Here is a 20,699-nt window from a genome sequence, read left to right as displayed (position 1 = left end):
CTTTAGTACATCTTTAGCTTAAAATAAACAATAATTGTACACCCACACAGTGATTATTTTTATATATAATACACATCGTATGGACATATTCATTGGGACACTTTTACAACCATACAGTATGTGGATACTTAACTGTTTCCATAGGATATCTATACAACTTTTCATTTACTTGAACTGGGAGACCCACATTTGTTCCAGCCTGATGATGCACCTGTGCACAAAGCGAGTTCCATAAGGATATGGTTTATATGGGTTGGAAAGATCTCCTGCTATCGAGCTCTGACCTCAACCTTATAGAATAAACTGGAATGCTGACTGCACTCCAGGATGAAGGAGGACAAATCTCCACAATCACACTCCAAAATCTAGTGGAACATCTTGAGTGGAGCTTACAATAAGAGCAAATGGAAACTAAATGTGGAATGAGATGAAACTTGTAGGGTCAGGTGCCTGGAAGCTTTTGGGAAACTGCTTGCTTTAGTGATGACTAGTGATGCAGAAGCAGGATAAAACTAGAACACGACACTCCATCTAACTCTGATAGGCTCAGCATGAAATCATCTCAGGACTATAAGATCGACTCAGTCTGCCATCTTGAAAAGGAGAACAGAGCTGACATGAACAAGCTGCTCAAATCCGACAACAACCGGAATAAACATTATTTGGCTGAGTGTTCTAACAGGAGGCTTCGTATTCGGTCACATCGTGTGTATAAGAACGCGCCAAGTCGCAAACATTGGTGCTCAATCCTCCAGCTCAAGTGGTACAGGCTTGAAAACCAACACATCTGGATAGATGGATAGATTCCCTTTGGGATTCCCAGTTTAGAACAATTTCATACAGAAACGATAAAACTGATACTAAAGAAATAGAGTATATAAGAGTATATAAGCTCAAAATGCAGCCAAAGGTTTGTAGACACCTGACCATCACAATCTCATGTGGTTCTTCAAGTTTGAAGCTACCAAATGGTGGTCACTGATGTGAAGGTTGAAATAGAAAACCCCTGCACAAGGCCCCTAACCCCAAAGCTTCTCACCTGTAGCTCAAAATGTAAGTCACTCTGAATAAAGTCGTTTGCCAAATACCGTAAATGTAACATCAATCATCACCTTTTAAGATGAACTGGAACGCCCCAGACCTCCACAACATCAGTACATGATCAAACTAATGCTCTTGCACCTGGATGAACACAAATCCCCTCAGCCACTGCCCTGCAGGGGGTCCGCTAATTAATGTTTATTAATGTTAGTAAAAAAAAACTAAATTAGTTCTATTAAACTTAAAGCTGGCGTTCATGTGAAGGTAGAATCTTCCACCTGACAGTAGAAGGAAAACGTGTGAAAATGCAAATCTATCTGAATCTATGTGAATAAATTGTTTATCTTTAATTGCATAAAATGTGTGTAATGAAGCATAAACCTTTTTTGAAAGATGAAAAATCATGAAAATATACAGACAATGATGAGTGTACAACAACATAGTTCTCATTTCTCAGCTGCAGAAGATCAACCATTCACCCATTTCTTTTTCAAGTGTCTCCTCCCAAACCCAGTGCACCCAATCTCTTGTATAGGAGACAGCAGCAAACAGAAACTCAATAAGCTGTTTCAATTGCAGGCCAAATGAGGCTGAAATAGCTGGATTAGACATTCAGATAAGTCAGACCTACCCCAGTGCACATTGAGTAATCAGATCTTTCTTTATGGAGAGAGAAAAAAAAAAAGCATTTTTGTGAGGTGCCAATTTAGAAGTCTTTATATAAAAACCCGCGAGGGGAAGAAAAAGGGCTCTGCATCGGTGCATGTTCTTTGAGTGACAATTATTCTTCAAAAAGAAGAAAAGGAAAAAAAATGCAGGTGACCGAAAGCACAATTGGAGTTTTGGTATTCAGGAGTCAATGTGCAGGAGCCAGTTGCCAGGAAAGACGAAAGTGGCTCTGCATCGTATGTGGACAAATGAGGCGATTCAAGGACGAAGTAAAGCCTTAAAGTATTGGGACTTGTCTTTGGATGTGACAATACCCCTGTACACAAAAGATCCAGCTCCATGAAGATCTGGTTTCCGTAGTTTGAAATACGTGGAAGATCTTAAATGAGCTGGTATAGAGCTCGGATCCTCAACCCTACTGAACACCTTTGGGATGAACTGGAACACTGACTGCACCCCTGACCTCCATTATCACCTGACTTTGTAGCTGACTCTCCACAAGTACACTCCGAAATTTAGTGGAACATCGTCCCAGCAGAGTGACGTTTATTGTAAGGAAATGGGGTCTAAATGTGGACACATAAGTGTCCAAGTTTACTGAACATGTCTCTCCTGAACCTGTGAATTGGTGTCATGTGAAGACAGATTGATACGTTATGGTTTGCAGGAGACCGAAAGCACTGTTGGAGTTTTTGTATTGGTTTGAAAGATCTTGAATGGCATGCTACAGAGCTATGGAACACCCAATGGGATAAATTGAAGCACCTCACCAACATCAGTACACGAGTTAGTAGCTGAATCTCCACAAGCATACTCCAAAAATCTAGTGGAACATCATCTCAGAAGGTTATTAGAACACAAACCTAAAACGGCAATAGTCCGGTGTCCTAAAACTTTTCCCCGTACAGTGTATCTTGCACAATTAATCAGCGAAACGACTTCGGTGATCAAGCGTCGCTATTATTCAGCATGCAGCCAGAAAGATGATGGAATAATCTATCGCGATGCTGATGAGAAAGGCGCCGGCGCGCTCGCGCGATGCCGGTATGAAGCCCGGTGCCGAAGACATAAACATGGAGCTACTTTAATGAGCTCCATCCGAGCTGGGCTGGATCGATAGCGCCGTGTCCGGCATCAATAAAGTCGAAGGTAAGGAGAGACAGAGCTGCTTAAATCCGTATAACGAAGGGATTCTACAATGCTTTCTGACCACACGAAGCTCGCTGATTACAAATTCCTTGGGGTTTTTTATTTATTTATTTATTTATTTATTTATTTATTTAAGTGATTAGAATGAAAGGGAAATGACAGCATGACTGTTTACAGTAAGCCATTAGGTTTTGAGAACAGGCACTGCTTAATTGAAATAACGCTGAAGTATGGGGGCCCTGCTTATTAAAACTATCGCTTGTCATGCTCCTTTCCCATTACTGTGACAAATAATCTGGAATAAAAAAAGAAAAAAAAAAAAAAAAAAAAAAGATATACTTGGCAAGTATGTATTTATACAAAGGCACAGACACAGAGCCCTGAGGCTGAAAAGTTAAAGAGGTTGCTTTCAGCGCGCCTGGGGAAAAGCCTGAGGAACAATATACACACTGAAGTCGCCTGTGTGGGACACACACACACAAATTCACACAAATTTTTATTTAAAGGTGTTACCCTTTAAAACCTTTATAGTTTGATATCCCATATTCTGTAAACTATTACAGAAGAGCCATTTTACTGCAAGTCTTTAAAACCACAATTGCTGAATGTGATTTTTTTTTTTTTTTTTTTTGTGGACACCTGACCATAAGATTGGATTGTGCTTTTTGAGTAACCAATTCCACATTTAGTCCTCATTCGCTGTTGTAATAAACTCCACTCTTCTGGGAAGATGTTCCACTAGGTGTTCTAAGATTGTGCTTGGAGAGATTTGTGCATATTCAGTCGCAAAGTCAGGTACTGATGTGGGTGAGGTGAGGAGGTCTTGGGTGCAGTCAGCATTCCAAATCATTCAATAAGCTTTAGAAATCAAGAACTTCCACATCCTTCAACATGTGTAAAGCATATCTTCTTGGAGCTGGCTTTGTCATGATGGACCGGGCTGAAGTGGTAGCTCAGTGAGACGTTGGACTACTGATTTGAAGGTCCAAATCCCACCACTACCAAACTGACACTTCAGCCAGGCCCTTAATCCTCAACTACTCAGTTGTATATAGGTGATTATTCTAAGTCCTGCTATAGAGCGCTGACCTCGACCCTACTGTACTCCTTCAAGATTAATTAGAACACTGACTGCCCCCACAGGCCTCCTCACTTCCTCCTACATCAGTACCAGGACTCCAAACGTGCACTCCATAATCTAGTGGAACATCCTCCTAAGACGGTGGAGGTTATTATAACAGGAATGGGATGTTCTAAAAGCATATACGAAGCTTTCATTCAGGGGTCCATTACCATTTGTCCGTATAGTGTATAACTAAACTACCACTGGGAGTACTGCTCTCAACTCAAAGGTCCTTTTAAAATCCACGACTTGATGTCAAAGCGACGTGGACGCTCACAGCATCAGAAACAAAACGGTGCTTGTTTTACTTACTTTCGATCAGTCAACATGCAGGCATGCGCGCTTGTTAAATCCACAGACCGCTGCGAATACGGTTGTGTTATTTGGTGGAGGAAAATTTACATCACTTATCACAGCAAGCTGGTTCGCATGTTGTGGAAAATGGCGACGTCCCAATAAAATGCCCGCTTACAAGGAAAGTACGTTACAGTGTTGCTTTTGTAGTCGTAGGGAAAATAAAAAAAATAAAAAAAATGCAGTAGAGCGTTTTCTACCTCTGAGAAAAAAGAAAAGAGATCTATCTATCTTGTCCTGTTTTTGTTTGTTGGAAGCGAACGTCTCTTACTAAATGTCACATCCCCGTTCTGACTCGTCTTTGGAAGGAATAAATAGTAGAGATGGAGTAATTAAGGAAAGTTTTGGGGGAAACGATATGTAACAATTGTGAAGTTCATTCATAGGGAAGCTCCACTGAGGCATCAGGACCATGGACAAGGACAGAAATCAGGAAAGGTACCATGGATTAGACATCCAGGGAGGTTTCAGGACAGTCGTGTGGAGAAATGGAGATCACAGTGGAATTATTTCAGAGGAAGAAAACGGGAAATGATTTATAGAGCTGAAGTGCAAGTCATGACATGAGTAAAGAACCTGAACAGGTAGAAGGCATTTAAATTTTGGGGAAAGGCTGAAAGCGAGGTAACCGTCTGATCATAAGCATCAAGTCATAAAGACTTATTTATACATAACTAAGACGCATCTATTTGTGCCAGAAAAACAGAAGACCTTCATGAAGCGTATCGGTGCGCAGAAGAAAGCTGCGAGAGAAGGAATTAGCTCCTCGGCATGAGCTTGACACTGTGCATTATGTTAGCCGTATGAGCAAGCACAAACCGAATCAATCACTTTGTCTGGGACTTGTACTAACTGCAGCCGAATCCCAGCACAAGTCATGTCTGAACAACGCATTTGTTTTCGCACTTCGTTCTACCAGCAGCAGAATATATACGTATACTATAAACTATATGGGAAGGAAAAAGTAATAGGACACCTGGCTTTTCCAGCCACATGTGTTTCATAAAATACGGGAGCACAAACTTAAAGGCACACAATTGTCTTTGAATGCGATAGCATGAAATTCTCTCTTTATAAGACCATGAACATGGAGGATCTTGAGTGGCCTGCTATAGAGCAGAATGACTCATTTTATTTCTATCTGACCTGGACATAAACAATATACTTAAAAATGTGGTTCTCACACGTGTAATACGTGCCTGCATATAATTGGCTTCGGTGCAGGTGATAAGTGAGAATGAAAAATGACTGGCGCGTACTGGTGATGTACTTCATGTGCCAAAGAAGCTTCACTACGTGTCACGGCAAGTCGTGGGATTGGTTTTCCCACGACGCGCGTTTCTCAATAGCCGCTTCTGTATGAACCTATCGAACACCTTCAGAATGAATGTGAACACTGATTGCACCCCAGGCCTCCTCACTTCCTCCTACATCAGGACCCGACTTTACTAACTGGCTAAATGAGCACAAATCTCCACTAACACACACTCCAAGAACTTGTGGAACATCTTTCCAGAAGAATTGAGGTTATAATAACAGCCAATTGAACAGCCGCCGAATACAAATTGCTTTTAATTTGAGGTGCACAATTTGCTTTTTATGGACCAAAATAAATATATATATTCATTGCATCCACGCTAGCTACCACAAATGACATTTCCACGTGAAACTCCGATTCACACGTTATTTTGTCCTGATTGTTTAGTTGTGATCACAATTAACAGATATAAATTACAAGCGGTAGTCGTGGGAGTTCGTGTGGCTCTTGGGAATGAATATCATCAGACTCGCTGTTCTGCACAATTGGGAAAACTCGGTTTGATGGCCCACCGACGCCTACTCATTTTCACTCAAGTCTCCAAGGCCTGAGCTCTCTACACTACCACTCCTCTTTTCCTTTGCTTTCTTTTCAAACTATAGTCGACGTTCGTGTCGCAGTAGCACCCACAGTGTCTTAAATTCGGCCGTCTCGCTGGCCTTCTATTTCCTTCTCTTCACTCGAGCACTCTCGCCCATCTCAAAGTGCTCTACGGCTTTAATTGCGAGCTCTGACAACTTGGCAACGGCTCCGGTGAAAACTGCCAGGCTCGCCTTAATCAGATACAAGACCAATTAATGCTAGAAGCTCCGCAGATTGGGACGTCCAATGATACGATTTGTTCATCTGAATGTTACAAACAAACAAACAACAACAACAACAAAAAACGTGACTAACAAAGTCGCATCTGATATCGGCTCTCGGTGTCTCGCCCTCGGGCCTCCGTGGAAATGAAGGGAAATTCTGGAACGTGGGTAGAATCGAGCCCTTGTCATAGATAATGAATAGGAAAGGTGTTGGAAAGAAGTGGAGAGGCAGACCGGGCGGCCTGAGCGGGGTTTGTATTCCTGCCGTGTCACAAAGTCAGAGCTTAAGCTCTCCCTGAATAGCATATTGAGTTTGTTCCAACACATGCTATTATGTTCTGCCAAAATAACAAATCTGAAGCCTTAAACCTGAAGGTCAGGTTTAATATAATATCAAAAGAAAAACAATTTCCACCTGCTTGTCAGTGCCATTTATCACAACGGGGTAATACAATTATGCTTTGTGCACTGATGTCTCGGCCCCGTATGGTGCACAGGAAGTTTCAGAGAGGGTGAGACCCGTCAGTAAACTTATGAAAGAAAACTAGTATGGTACTGGACGGGCATGAATTGGAAAGATCTGAGGCGCATTCTTTCCTCATTGAGCAATCTCACTTGGTTTCAATGAATGAGGATGTAATTAGAACATCTGTTCAGCAAACTCGATTGTGTCTGACTTGCCACCGTACAGCTGTTGAGGTGTAACCATTACATTATAACCCCTTGACTCTTGATCACCAGGAGAATGGCAAGTCTGGAACCTGCTCTGGTTTTATGGTGTTATCGGTTGCATCATAGCAGCTATAAACCATACCTCCTTCCACAGCTTCGATTTTTTTTTCTTTTCCTCTCTAAGTTTATAAGACCAAAAAAGACTCAACTTGTCAGGTGACTAAAGAACTGGAAAGTCCTGAAGAGTCTCCCTGAAGACTTACCCCCTGTCTCGTACAGATTTCTCTTTGTTAAACGCTCTCTCGGTTTAATATTAGCCTTTAGATTACGTGGACTGTCCGCCACACAAGTTCGATTTGTCACTATAGGAACGATAAAGCACTGTAACGAGCACGTTATTATAAACATCAATTTCGTTCGGACGGAATTACGGTCCGAGCCGCTGTTACAGGGAAATGGTCCTTGATTAGACAATCCGGCTATGCTGTAGTATAAAATGTCGTTATTTACGAGTTATCGGTTTATCACCAGTCACCGAGGTTGTTAATGTCGGCAAGCGTGTTGAATATTAATGTTAAATTTGTGGTCACCTTAATATAAGATTAGTATGCGCACTTTTTGAACCTCCCGTTCCAACTGTAGTCGCCATTTTTACTAGAACCTCCACTCTTCTGGGAAGATTGTGGAAATTTGTGTGAGCCTGTAGTTGCGGTACGGAGGCCTGGGGTGCAGTCGACGTAGCTTTAGTCATCATCGGCTAGTCATTTATTTTTAATTTTTACATGAAATGCATGAAGAATGCAACTGAACAACACTTTCAGTCTGAATCATTCTCGATATTTCCAAGAGAAATATTGATCTACCATTTCTTGGGAACGGTTTTCTCCAATTTCTAAGGTTCACATTTGCACCATCAACACAGAATCCAACAAACATTTCCTTCTAGTCATCCAATACAAATTTTAGGTATTGGGGATTGAATGTAGTTTAGTCGCACCGTCTTCATGAGCATGTGACGTCGAAATCGAAAAGTCCAAAGTCCAAACTGTGGCTTTTGCATTTTTCAATCCGATTAAACAAAAAAACAAACAAAAAAGTAATCGTTAGCTGCATCTCGAATCCACATAGTGTAAAAAAAAAAAGAAAATTAAGGAAGCCAAAAAAAATAAAAATCTAATGCAGAGACTGTTTTTCTTCTCTTTTTTTAATTTCCTTCATTTTTTAGGCACCAGAAGAGTTTTGAGAAGAGATACATATAAAAAAGCGAGAGAGAGAGAGAGAGAGAGAGAGAGAGAGAGAGACAGACAGACAGACAGAGACAGAGAGAGAGAGAGAGAGAGAGAGAGTTAGTTTGACGGAGTGCGAAAGGCAGCATGTAGGTGCAGGCAGGACCCCCCTGGGGGCAGAACATGGGCAGCTGGTCTCTGGAGGGAAAACCCAAAGGGACAGTAAGCGCTATTGAAAGTGACGGGCTCTCAGACATTCCACGCCAAAGCAGCACCACTGACTCCGTTTTATCTTGTCCACAGCCACAGCAGCTCACAGAGCAGGAGTTTCTGAAACGCCACAGAGATCCACTCGGAACTGGCTGTAGGATCTGAACTGGGGGCGTAAAATGTCCAACTTGGCAGCAGTGGTTTCGGTGAGACGCCTCGCCTGCTGAAAAGTCTCGTCCTTCTTGTTAATAATTAGTCTGAAAATATCACCCAAACAGGAAGAAGGCACTAATAAAATATCTATTGCAGACACATTTGACCTCGTCGTGAACCTGAACCCCGTCTGGATCGATTCGTCTCCTAGTTCACGAATCATAAATCTGTTTAAAATCCCATTAGATTTGTTTGGTATACAGTATATGCGACAGATTATTATTACATCATAAGAGCTGCCGAGAGTGGCCCATTTCGGGTCTGAGATGCTACTGGTTACTATAGCAACCGTCAAACATTTATGCAACTGTTTTTTTGCCCTGGAAAAAACAGCATGCAAACATCTATGTCGTTTAGCTGAGCAACAAGCATGTTTGGTGGCTCTAACGTTGACGATTCAAAATTCCACACTTTTCCAGACTCAAATATGCAGAATTCCCGAAAGATTTTTAGGACCGTATTTAACATCTGAAATATTGATGCATGCGTTACAATCTCTGATGTATGCTATTATGTCGGCAAATATTTGCGGGAGGTTTGTAGCTACTGTGCCTCATACAAATTAACACCAAACCATGTAATAAAACTTCAAAGTTATTTATTTAAAAATGACATTTTTTAAACTGTAACCCTTCAATCCTACAGCAACAGAAGGATCGTTCATATGAAATCCACCGAGAGAAAAAAAAACGTTCGGCCATGTCCACACTAATACGTTTTTATTTGAAAACACACATTTTTCTCTCCTTTTTGGTCAACGAAAACGCAGCTTTTTCAAAACACCATTTTTGCATCGAAGTGTGGACAGTGCGTGAAAACAGAGGTTTTCGAAAACGATGTTGCTTTTTTATTCATTGCCGCGACGTTTCGAAGAGCCGGAAAGTAAATAAACGTCAGGCGGAAATGACGCGGGTCGAAGCAGGGACGTGAGCATTTTTAAAACGTTTCAGTGTGGAAACTATTCCGGACCTGGAATTTATTCAAATAAATTTTCCTGAAATGCGTAGGTAAGAACCCTACAAGAACTTTGGCTGGACGTAAGCTGATCCAAACCCAATAAACTTATTACAATGTAACTAAAACCAATAAACTGCTGTATACCGTTCACAGCCATCTTGAATCGCTGTTACTCCATGGCCAGGAAAAGGAATTTGGGGGTTAAAAAGTCTGAAGTTGAAAAAGATGACATGGGTATCCTGTGGCTTTTACAGCCTGGAAATGAGAAATTTCGAGTTGAATGTTCTCCTCAAACACAGCGGTGATGCCAGGTGCTCTGCTCTATTGTAGTCTGCTGGAGCATCGATTTTTCCTTCGGTTTTAGTCTTTGGAAGTAAAGCCGAGCGGAATAAATGTCACAATTACAGCTTTAATCTGTTCTTGTGGAATAATATAGAAATGACCCTGGAGGGGCAGAAAAGGTTCAGCATGCTCGAGTACTGGACTTCTCTTCAGATGTCGGCAGAAATCAGGAAACGAACAATAATATTAGTAGGATCAGTTGGGATCATGATTATTACACCCTCTTGGAAATCTGGCTCATTTAGAATCTTCAGCGTTTCTAACGTTATTTTTAGACGAAAAGCCACGTTGAAGAACAATCAGTCGTGTCCATCTGGAGCACACGAGTCTGATTGTGATGAGGTGATTACAGAAGATGCACCAAGTGGACAAAAGTGTGTGGGCACCTGGTTCTCAGATTTATATAGGCTTTCTGAGCATCCCGGTTCCATATCGAGTCTTTCTGAGATAAGGTTCCACTAGATTTATTTTTGGATATTTGTGTTCTTTTAGCCACATGTGTGTTAGTAAAGTCAGGTACGATTAGAGTTCTGTAACAGACCACATTAACTCATATCTTCATGGAGCTGGAGCTTTGTGCACAGGGGCCTTGTCAAAACTCATTCCCAATACGATAGCGATGTCCATATTGTGCAAAGGAACGCATGAAAACAACCCAGTGCTCGTTACGACCCCGAACGAATCCGGAATCGAATGTGAAAATGGTTGTAGTGCGCGAACGCTACCCTCGTCATAACGCGCATCGCGACACCTCGTTGTTTGGCACTGATTAGCAATTAACGCTCACCTTCTAACAAGTCAGATATGCTCTCGATAAACACCCGACTAGCGAAGAGACAAACAAAAGCAGGCGGATCCTCGGGCTGGCGTTCGAACGCAGCAGAGGTGCCAGACGTACAGAGAATGTTGTCGCGCGAAGCTTAAACACTGTCATGCTAAATACAACGACACCCAGTATAACACTCTATTCATAGCCAAATGTATTCAAACGGGTTGGAGTGGGTCGCCTGCCGCGCGAACTCGGCCCTGTCGCACGTACGCAGCGGAATAAGCTTTCAAAAAGAAAAAAGAAAAACGTTAGCGTTAAAGTATAGAGGAAAGGAGGAGATGACGACCAAAAAAACAACAACAACAACGATGCCGACAATCAAAACACATTTGTGTAGACGGCTCTCTTTCTTTGTCAGGCGCACAACGAGTTTTATTGGGCTCTGGGAAAATTACCCACTTTACATTCCGTCATACTCGGCAGGACAGAGCACATCTGATTCCAAGGTAAAAGGGGAAAATGAGGAAGAATGCTTAGCGTGAGAGTGTGGGAGGAAAAAAGGAAAGGGGGGGGAACGAGTGCGATAGAAAGAGAAAAAAAAAAAACAAAGAATGTGAGAATGGCTGGCTTGTTCTGGACTTCTGCACATGTTAATGGCTTTCTTGTTCTGGACTGCTCAAGGAGACCATTTCTCTACAATGCCCAGAGACCGAGTTTCTTTCCTTTCGCGTTCTGACTGAGACGAAACGACTGAAAATCGAGTCCTCTTGCTAATTTAGCGATATGTGGCAAACAGTCTCAGATTTTAATTGTAGTGCTTTGGGAAGATGATGCACATGTGACCACATCCCATGCATCCTGATGGGAATCTTATACCGTTCTAACTGGTAGGAAAACAATGGCGTGAACGTGAATTCCCGTCTGGGGGGAAATTCGATTCTAATGTTGCAGGCGCGCGATCGCGGTGCTCCGATACTCGCCGCTGAGATTGTTTCTTCACCCAATTTGTTTCATAGAGCGAGAGGTGAGAGGTCTGGTCTCATTGAAAAGCCATTCTGAAGACGAGATGGTGTTCTAATCTAGGGAAAGGAGTGAACGATTGAAGAAAAGGTCATCATCAAGTCCATCCATTTGGGCCCATTCCTCATTAGGTGCAACATATTCAATATTTAACCAGTCATGACCAGTGGAGCGCGATGAAGCCAAATCTGAACAGGTGCTGTTTCAAAACCGTTTAGCATTCAGCTCGGTGATTGAGAATGAACTACTGAACTCGTATATTAAAAGAGAGAGAGAGAGAGAGAGAGAGAGAGAGAAGGAGATGAAAAGACCAAGGCGTCAGTGAGAAATCAATGTCACTCATGGTAACATGGGCAGGTATTAGAGACATCACTCACTAGACCAATCAGACACTTCGCCCGTGTGGAAAAGAGGAATACAGGAATAAATTACGCCTCTTCTGCACATTGGCCATGGTCCAATGCCAAAACGCCCTCTGACTAAGGACATGCAACTAGAGAGAGAGAGAGAGAGAGAGAGAGAGAGAGAGATAAAGTGGGTAAATGTGAATAGTGTGCACTGTATGTGTGTGAGAAAGCCTTATTAAAAAAAAAAAAAAAAGAAAATATCAGAATTATGGAAAAAAGGAAAGAAAGAAAAAGGAAAAGATTTAGAAAAAGAACAAAGAAAAGAAAGAAAGAAAGAAAGAAAGAAAGAAAGAAAGAAAGAAAGAAAGAAAGAAAGAAAGAAAGAAAGAAAGATTAAAAAGAAAGAATGAAAAAAAGAGGAAAGAAACAGAACAGAAAAGAAAAAAAAGAAAAGAAAAGAGGAAAGAAAGAAGGAAAAAAGTAACAGTATAGAAAAGCAAAGAGAAGAAGAGAAAAGAAAAGGAAAAAAAGGAAAAGAACAGAGAAAATAAAACAGAAAAATTAAAGAGAAACAGAACAAAAAAAGAAAAGAATTCTTCTCCTTCATTCTTCTGAGATGATGTTCCACTAGATTATGGAGTGTGATTGTGAACTCATTCAGCCAGTTAGTAAAGTCTGGTCCTGATGTAGGAGGAAGTGAGGAGACCTGGGCTGCAGTCAGCGTTCACAGTCATCCTGAAGTTATTCAGTGGGGTTGAGCCCAGAGCTCCACAGCAGGTCGCTCAAGATCTTCCAACCCATAACAGAAATATATAGAGCTGGAGCACATTTCCAAGTTCAAGTGAGCTTCATCCAGAGACGTCCAGTGTGCCTCTAAGTTTGTGTTCATAACAGGCAAAGAAACACATATAGCTGAAGAAAAAAAAACTTTCTCCCGTAAGGTGTAAAATTCCAGCACGAACTTCACGACTCCGCAAAACATCGTGAGCCGTTTGAAGTTTGAAATGAGAAGAGAAATAAAAACTCGGCATCAGATGCTACGATCGTCACCTCGGCCGGCGGGCGGTTAAACGCGCGGTTTGACGTTGACGAGGTTTTATATTCTTCCTGTCAGGGCTGTCAACATTTTTAAATTGGGACATGGGAGAGATTAGAGTTTATAAGACACGTGTCACGAGGTGGAACCCGAGTCAGAGAAGAAGATTTATCTGGCATCGAAAGAAAAAATAAATAAAACATCAAATGCATACCTTCTGCATGAGGGGCAGAAGGGGCTAGTATTATGCCTGTGTGTGTGTGTGTGTGTGTGTGTGTGTGTGTGTGTGTGTTTGGGGCCCTGGAGGAAAATGTAGAAAAGGCAACCTTTTTCTTTCTGGATGCACAAGAAGTCTTAAGGGTGAAGGCTTCGTCATAATGAAAGTATATGTTCCGAATGAAAAGGTGAGATCTTTCTTTTTCTTCTTCTTCTTTCTTTTTTTGCGTATTAATGATCTTGCATTGAATATGGCTTTGCTTTTGAACTTAGGCACTAATGACAAATCTGGCCTGTAGGTCACTTCTCATGCAAACACAATGTGTGTGTGAAAGAGATAGCGAGAGAAAAAAGGGAAGGAGAGAGAGAGAGAGAGAGAGAGAGAGAGAGAGAGAGAGAGAGATCTAAGATGTATACGTGCATTTGCATATTTAGAAGATTCATTGGACAGAATTTATCATTTGATTAATAACTGCATTTCGTATCTTTTAATCTCTCGAGCCAGGCTAAAAAAAATCATGTGGAAGAGAACTTTCACAGAAACACTGACGTGGCAGATGTTACATACGCTTTCACTACTGCTGTCAGAAATGTGACTCATTTTCTCAGCTTCAACAGAACTAAAGGATTTCTTGATGTATATTTCAGTTGATGGAAATGTGTTGCTTTAGAAAGCGGACGATGGAATAAGGACAGACGGACAGATTTCAAACCGTCATGAAGCTTGTGGCCAGAAAAGTCTACAAAACTGTTTGTTGTTTGGCCCCTGGAGGGAGGACCTGAGGATGAGACTTTTGAAGGAAACAGGATTAGAGCTCAACACACTTTTCAAAATAAATCATGCTGGTTGAGGAAGAAGACGACCAGATAACTGAAATACCGAGATACATTTCATATAAGGGTAAAAGCATGACCTGACCGACACGCCTTTACTGTATTTATTTAATTTACCCCAAAGCTGTAATCATGCCTTCATGAAGATCACCTTGTGGAAAAGATCACTGTCATACTGAAACGGCTTTTAGCCTCTTACAGTAGTTTCAAAAAACAAAAATTCTCATGTTACACCATTCAGATGGATTCTATTGATTGTGTCTTCAGTTTTGTGCCAAATGTCCGCAAATGAAGGGGTTATGTGTCCACATACTTTTGGCACATAGTAAAGTTTGCACTGCTACATTAATTCTATCTATCTATCTGTCTGTCTGTCTGTCTGTCTGTCTGTCTGTCTATCCACCTCTGTCTGTCTATCTATCTATCTATCCACCTCTGTCTGTCTATCTATCTATCTATCCACCTCTGTCTGTCTGTCTATTTACATCTGTCTCTCTGTCTGTCTGTCTATCTATCTTTCTGTCTATCTTACTACCTCTGTCTGTCTGTCTGTCTGTCTATCTTTCTATCTATCTTACTACCTCTGTCTCTCTGTCTGTCTCTCTGTCTGTCTGTCTGTCTATTTACCTCTGTCTCTATGTCTGTCTGTCTGTCTGTCTTTCTTTCTGTCTATCTATCTTACTACCTCTGTCTGTCTGTCTCTATCTATCTAATTTAGTTAATTTTACACACAGTGGATCAAAAAGTTCAAAAGGCACAACACACAGCTCCTTGCCGTCTGTCTCTCCAGACTATAAGCTAAAACTGGCTGCAGAATTTGGACACGGTTGCTGTATGAATAGTCCAAGAAGTTTCCCTCTTAAGATTTTCTATATTTTAAACATATTTTTAAAAAAATCTGAAAGCTAAGAGACACATGCAAAGGCTGGAAAATTGCTCCAATTAAGTACAACCCCCCCCCCAAAAAAGAACCAATACACACAATATCTCTCTCTCTCTCTCTCTCTCTCTCTCTCACACACACACACACACACACACCCATATATACATGCATTCATGTTCAGAGAGATTTTTTCTGCGACTGAGTCAACAGTGGCAACATTTCGAGCTGGGCGTCGTCGCTGTGAGATGAATAACAAGCAAGCGAACTAAATGAACTCTGTCTCTAGGACACTGCGGACTTTAATCAGCAGACGGGACAGAAATAAAGTGGATTAATCAAAAGAGCAGCGCCAGCTTCGCGTAGCTGTAGTGGCACTAGAAGCCGGACGGCGCATGCTAAAAGCGAGATTGGATTGCTGAACTGCTTTCCGTGAAGTTTTTTAACCTTGTGAGTGGAAGAAAACAGGGAGGCGCACAAACTAGGAGTAATAGCTGATCTTTAAAAGGGGGCCGGCCTTGCACGCTGATTGTTGTTCGCACTGAAGAAGAAAAAAAAAAAGACGTGTCCAAACAGCGAACGGAGTGCTAATAGAAATCATGACATTCCATGAATTACTCCAATCACGGATGCAGAGAGGATGAAAGCAGCTTGACTCCTTCATCCTGGTCTAAAGATGACCGATGCTGGCCGGCTAGGAAAATAAAATAAATTGCCCACGGTGTTTAGCGGGCAAATCAACTTCAAATGAAGATGATAATTTTATCCGTACAAACGCACGCGGCACACGCGACCGCCGTGCCTAATGGATTTCTGTGATCAAAGTTGCTGTGTTTGACAAAGAAAATTGTGAGGAGCACAAAGATGATCAACCCTGCTTTCACATGGTGGAAAAAAATAATCCCATTTGGTATTGTTTTATTTGTATGAGACATTTTTTTAATAGTTTGTAATGAATTGTTTTTTTTAATAATTTTTTTATTAGAAACAAAGTCTTCAAAAGAAACACTAGAACAGACCCTGAGGAATAAAAAGTAAAATAAATTAAATAAAATAAAATAAAATAAAATAAAATAAAATAAAATAAAATAAAATAAATATATAATGTGGTTTTTTTTTGTTTTTTTGTGGTGGAAGGGTTTTTTTGGTAACTTATTCCTTCTTTGTTTCCCCCGAAGCCCACACCTATCAGACCTCCTTCTGCGCAAATTGCATCTTGAAAGCAAGTTTTCGTTTAAGGTAGTTTGAGTCGCCGCAAAAGCTGTAATTATTTCTGTATTAATCACCCCACCTCATGGAGGAGCTTGGTTCATGTTTGTGGTACGAATGTTGGGCAAACAGCAGGAGAGCCTGTCGTGATCGACATCAAACAATTATGAGGCAGGGGAGAGAGACTCCAGCGTCGCACCCATCTGCGCTACATATTAATTTTTCACAGCGTGAAGTGCGGCTGCAAACTAACGCCCGTGGAACTCGGCACTGGAGTTAGATATTAGCCAAATGTCGAAAAAGGTGGGGCAGAGAAAAGGTTGAAAGGGCAGTGTGTATGTGTGTGTGTGTGTGTGTGTGTGTGTGTGAAAGAGAGAGAAAGTTCGTACACGTTCTGAATTATCAAACCACTGAATAACACAAACAGTCTAAAGCAAGATGGCAGGACAGTATGGCAGGTTTGAGAGTGTGTGTGTGTGTGTGTGTGTGTGTGTGTGTGTGTGTGTGTGTGTGTGTGTGTGTGTGTGTGTGCGCACACCTGACTGGATTGCTGGTGAGAGAGACTCTGAGAGAATCTAGGCAGGCAAACAGCCTCTCATCAGTCGCCCCACTTTTCAGTTCACTGAGAAACTCTTGAGGAGATATCTGATGGCTGCTGCTCTTCAGACTGCCCTAAAAAGAGAGAGAGAGAGAGAGAGAGAGAGAGAGAGAGAGAGAGAGAGAGAGAGAGAGAGAAGGTATACGATTAGTCAGTCACCTTTTTATGATCTAAACCTGCCATTTTATTACACAACACTGTCTGCACACGACTTTCCATCATCTCAAATTCAACCGTTCGCTCTCCAACATTTATTTATTTTCACCAAACCGTATGCCGTGTGGGTACACTGGTAATCATCAGCCTGGAATTGACTGTGGATACGGATGAAAAGTGCAGAGAAGTCGCATTGCCTTCAGGACAGATCAAAACTGTAATGTGTCCGAGTACACAACCTTTATATTAGAAATCAGATTTGCATTAAAATCTATAATTCAATTCGAATATATCAATAAAGGGCTGAAACAAGCACAGTGTTTCCCCACGGACCATTATTACTGGCGCACCACCTGCTAAACTCTGGAGAGTGTAAGTAAGAATGGAGGCTCTGTATGCAAGCCGGTTGGTGGTTATAAACCAACAAGAAGGAAACAAGCAATGGATCGGAGGATCTCCTGTTTTTTTAAAAGTATGCTACCAGACCTACTGCTAAGGGATTTTAAAAAATTCAAATTTAGGTTTAAAGACGATTGTTTTTTTTTTTGAGTTATTGCGATGTTTAATAAAAAATTAAAAACAGCACTAATTTATTCCAGCGATCGCGACAAAGACACGAAGATGAACGGGAAGAACGGTCTGAATTAAGAGGTTTATTTCTGGGGCGCTTTTCCCAATGGACATTTTCACACTGCAGCTTTACAGAACGTCAGAATTGTAGAACAAAAACATTTTAATATAAGTGAATGATGTGTATTAATCCCTGATGATGAAGCCTGAGGCGACTGCTGCATGAAAAACACTCTCAGATGGTATGAGGAGGAAACCTAGAGAGGAACCAGATTTAAAAGGGGAACCCATCGTCATTTGGGTGATAGTGTGTGATTATAAATCTTAAAAAAACAATACAAAAAACACCGGAGAGTGAGAACCACCATGAGCACCGGAGTGTGTCCTTTCTACAGCCTCATACAGTCAGTTGACGTTGTGGAACCAGGAGCTACTGAGCAACCCATAAAAATAAGGCCAACACTTCTGCCGTCCAACTGGCGTAAAATTGCCAAAACGCATGATGTCATTAGCGGTATGAAATTCTAACGCCAAAGAATATATGCCAGGAGGATCTTCTGCAAAGATATTCAACTGGAGAATTTCTTTTACATTTATTTACACCGTGTTGGCCACTTTATTTATGCCATGTCCACTAAAAATACATTCCTTATCCAGATGGCTTTTCAAATTACTCATAAGGAGAATGTAACTACGGTAATGTTGCTATAATTATGTTTACATGTAAATAAAATTTTTTTAATAAAAATTGGTCAAACACGCAGGTAAAAAATAAAAAATCATTTAAGACCTTGTTGAGTCGACCAAACTGCAGACTTCCTGACTGATCAGCACAATAGAATGTTTTCCTTTTCCCCATGCTGGGAATAAAGCGTCAGGCCTATATAAGCCGAACACGCATGTAAAAACCGGAGTGGGACACGGGCCGAGCTCGGATCCGCCGTTATGGTCTTCACGGACCCTGCTCTCTAATGAGGAATGTGATGATGCGTGATTTGTACAAGCAGATGCGCTGTAAAAGATTGCTTTATCTATAGAAGCAGTGGCCAGGAACAAATTACTTTGTTTCTGCTTTACGGGGACAAATTACAATTCCTTAAGCGCAGTTTCTTCTCCCAGGCTACGTGGTTCGACATCATGTGTTACACGCATGTAGCAGATGCTTCGAATGTAGACGCGAAGATTTCAGATTTTATTTTTTGTTATGACCCTAAAACCCAAAGAGGAGGAGGTGGATTTCTTGCGGGATTTGTGTAGAAGGCCGATCTTTTAACCTTAGAGAGAGAGAGAGAGAGACGGAAAGCGAAAGAGCAGGAAAAACGCGAACCCCCTCGCGTGAGAAAAAGCTTTTCGCTCCTCTTCATGTCGCAGTGGTGAGTACTTTGACTTACAGATTGAACAGCAAGCCAAAATGTACTGAAGGACCATTTTTGCGAACGGTGCTTTCATATATGCAGCGTTTGGTCCTTTACGACTTCACCGAGGACGTCTCTAAGACGGAGGTGGTCTCTGGAATGATTCTAACCCGAATCAACCAGACTGCAGAAATCTCAGGGTGGCATAGAATTTTTTATTTTTTGTAGCTGTGAAGTGCTAAACTGAGCAGTGAGGTCAGAATGAAAGACTTTTGTAATGTTCTGGATATTTGGACTGGTAAACAAAAGAACGGACACATGGCCGAGTGCCGGTTTGTGAATGAAGGGCAGAGCTGGAGGATGCGAAGGGCAAAAGCGCACACTCATTAATAGAAATGATGCACAGGTTCATTTCTTCTGGCTCCGCCTATCATTCACAAACTGGCACAACTGTGCTGTTCTTCACTTTGTTTATACTGGAAACGCAATTGAAAAAAATTGGATTTATTTTCCCATAGAACTAGTTAGAGGTCGACCAATACCGATAGCTTGGCTGGATCGTTCTTGCCGATAACCGATAAATCAATCGATAGTTTATTAAATAGATACTGGGTTTGAAAGAAAAAAAAAAAAACGATGTATAATACAGATAAAATTATTTTTATTACAGATACACGCAATAAAAAAAAAGTGTACTGAATCATGAAAATGCGCTAAAATGAATATGTTAATTCATTAATGAAATTAAATAATGAATAATTGAATAAATATATTAAAGCGCTCTCGGTGCACCGTGCAAAAGTAACCGGCACGCAACGTCATTGGTTCGCCTCTAGAATACGTTCTCAGCAATCAATTACCAAACCGATCAATCGAACGATGTCTATAACTAGGATTTCAAGTTGTAATCGTTCCTAGGTGGAAGTGCTTTCTAACTGATAGAGATGTCCGTTTATTGTCCTGTACATTTTCAGAAAACGGTGTCTCAAGGACAAAATGATGTGAAGAACAAAAAACACATTCAGTGAGCAACAATTCCGTGTGTTTCCGTCTTTTCGTTATGAGAGAGATCAAAAGTGGCGGATCCGTTTGATGTGCCAGGATATACAGAATTCTATAGAGATACAGAAATAACTCGAATAAACACTCTTTACAACCGGGCTGAGCAGAAAAGCATCTCGAAACGAACTGAACCTCATCGTGTTCCGTTCCTGTCAGTCAAAAACAAGAATCTAAAGCGATCATGGGCACAGACTCACCCAAACTGTCCAAAGCCCTCAGAGGAATCTAGGAATCTACTCAAAAGCTTCGGAAAAACGACTCTCCAGACGGAAAACGAGATGTCGTCTGCATACAAAACAAACACTGGTGTATTTTCCGACCGACAAATAAAAGAGTTTAACGAGCATGTCCCTCAGCCAATTTTTTTTTTTTTTGTGCTCTGGTTTGTTTTGGTTAATTATGCGCAGTGTGAAACCGAATCAAACCAAACCAAACCAAACAAGAAGTATCAATTTTAATCTAATTGGGCCTCAGCAAAACAGACCAAATGGTGCAAAAGCTCCCTGACGTGGTAGGACGGTAAAATATTATTTTCTGTTTCTTTGAATTTCTGCCTTAAAAAGAAAA

The 20,699-nt window shown here is 41.2% G+C and overlaps 1 protein-coding gene across 1 annotated transcript in view; it reads right to left on the bottom strand.

Moving 5' to 3' along the window:
- The window catches only part of diaph3 (diaphanous-related formin 3), a 287,165-nt gene that overhangs the window by 210,861 nt on the left and 55,605 nt on the right, over positions 1–20,699 (bottom strand). The window contains 1 exon segment of the mRNA XM_046857511.1: positions 16,930–17,063. Coding sequence (XP_046713467.1) covers positions 16,930–17,063 — 134 coding nt within the window.

Source organism: Silurus meridionalis, chromosome 9 (genome assembly GCF_014805685.1).
Source record: "Silurus meridionalis isolate SWU-2019-XX chromosome 9, ASM1480568v1, whole genome shotgun sequence".
NCBI lineage: Eukaryota > Metazoa > Chordata > Actinopteri > Siluriformes > Siluridae > Silurus > Silurus meridionalis.
This window is presented reverse-complemented; position numbering and strand designations above follow the sequence as displayed.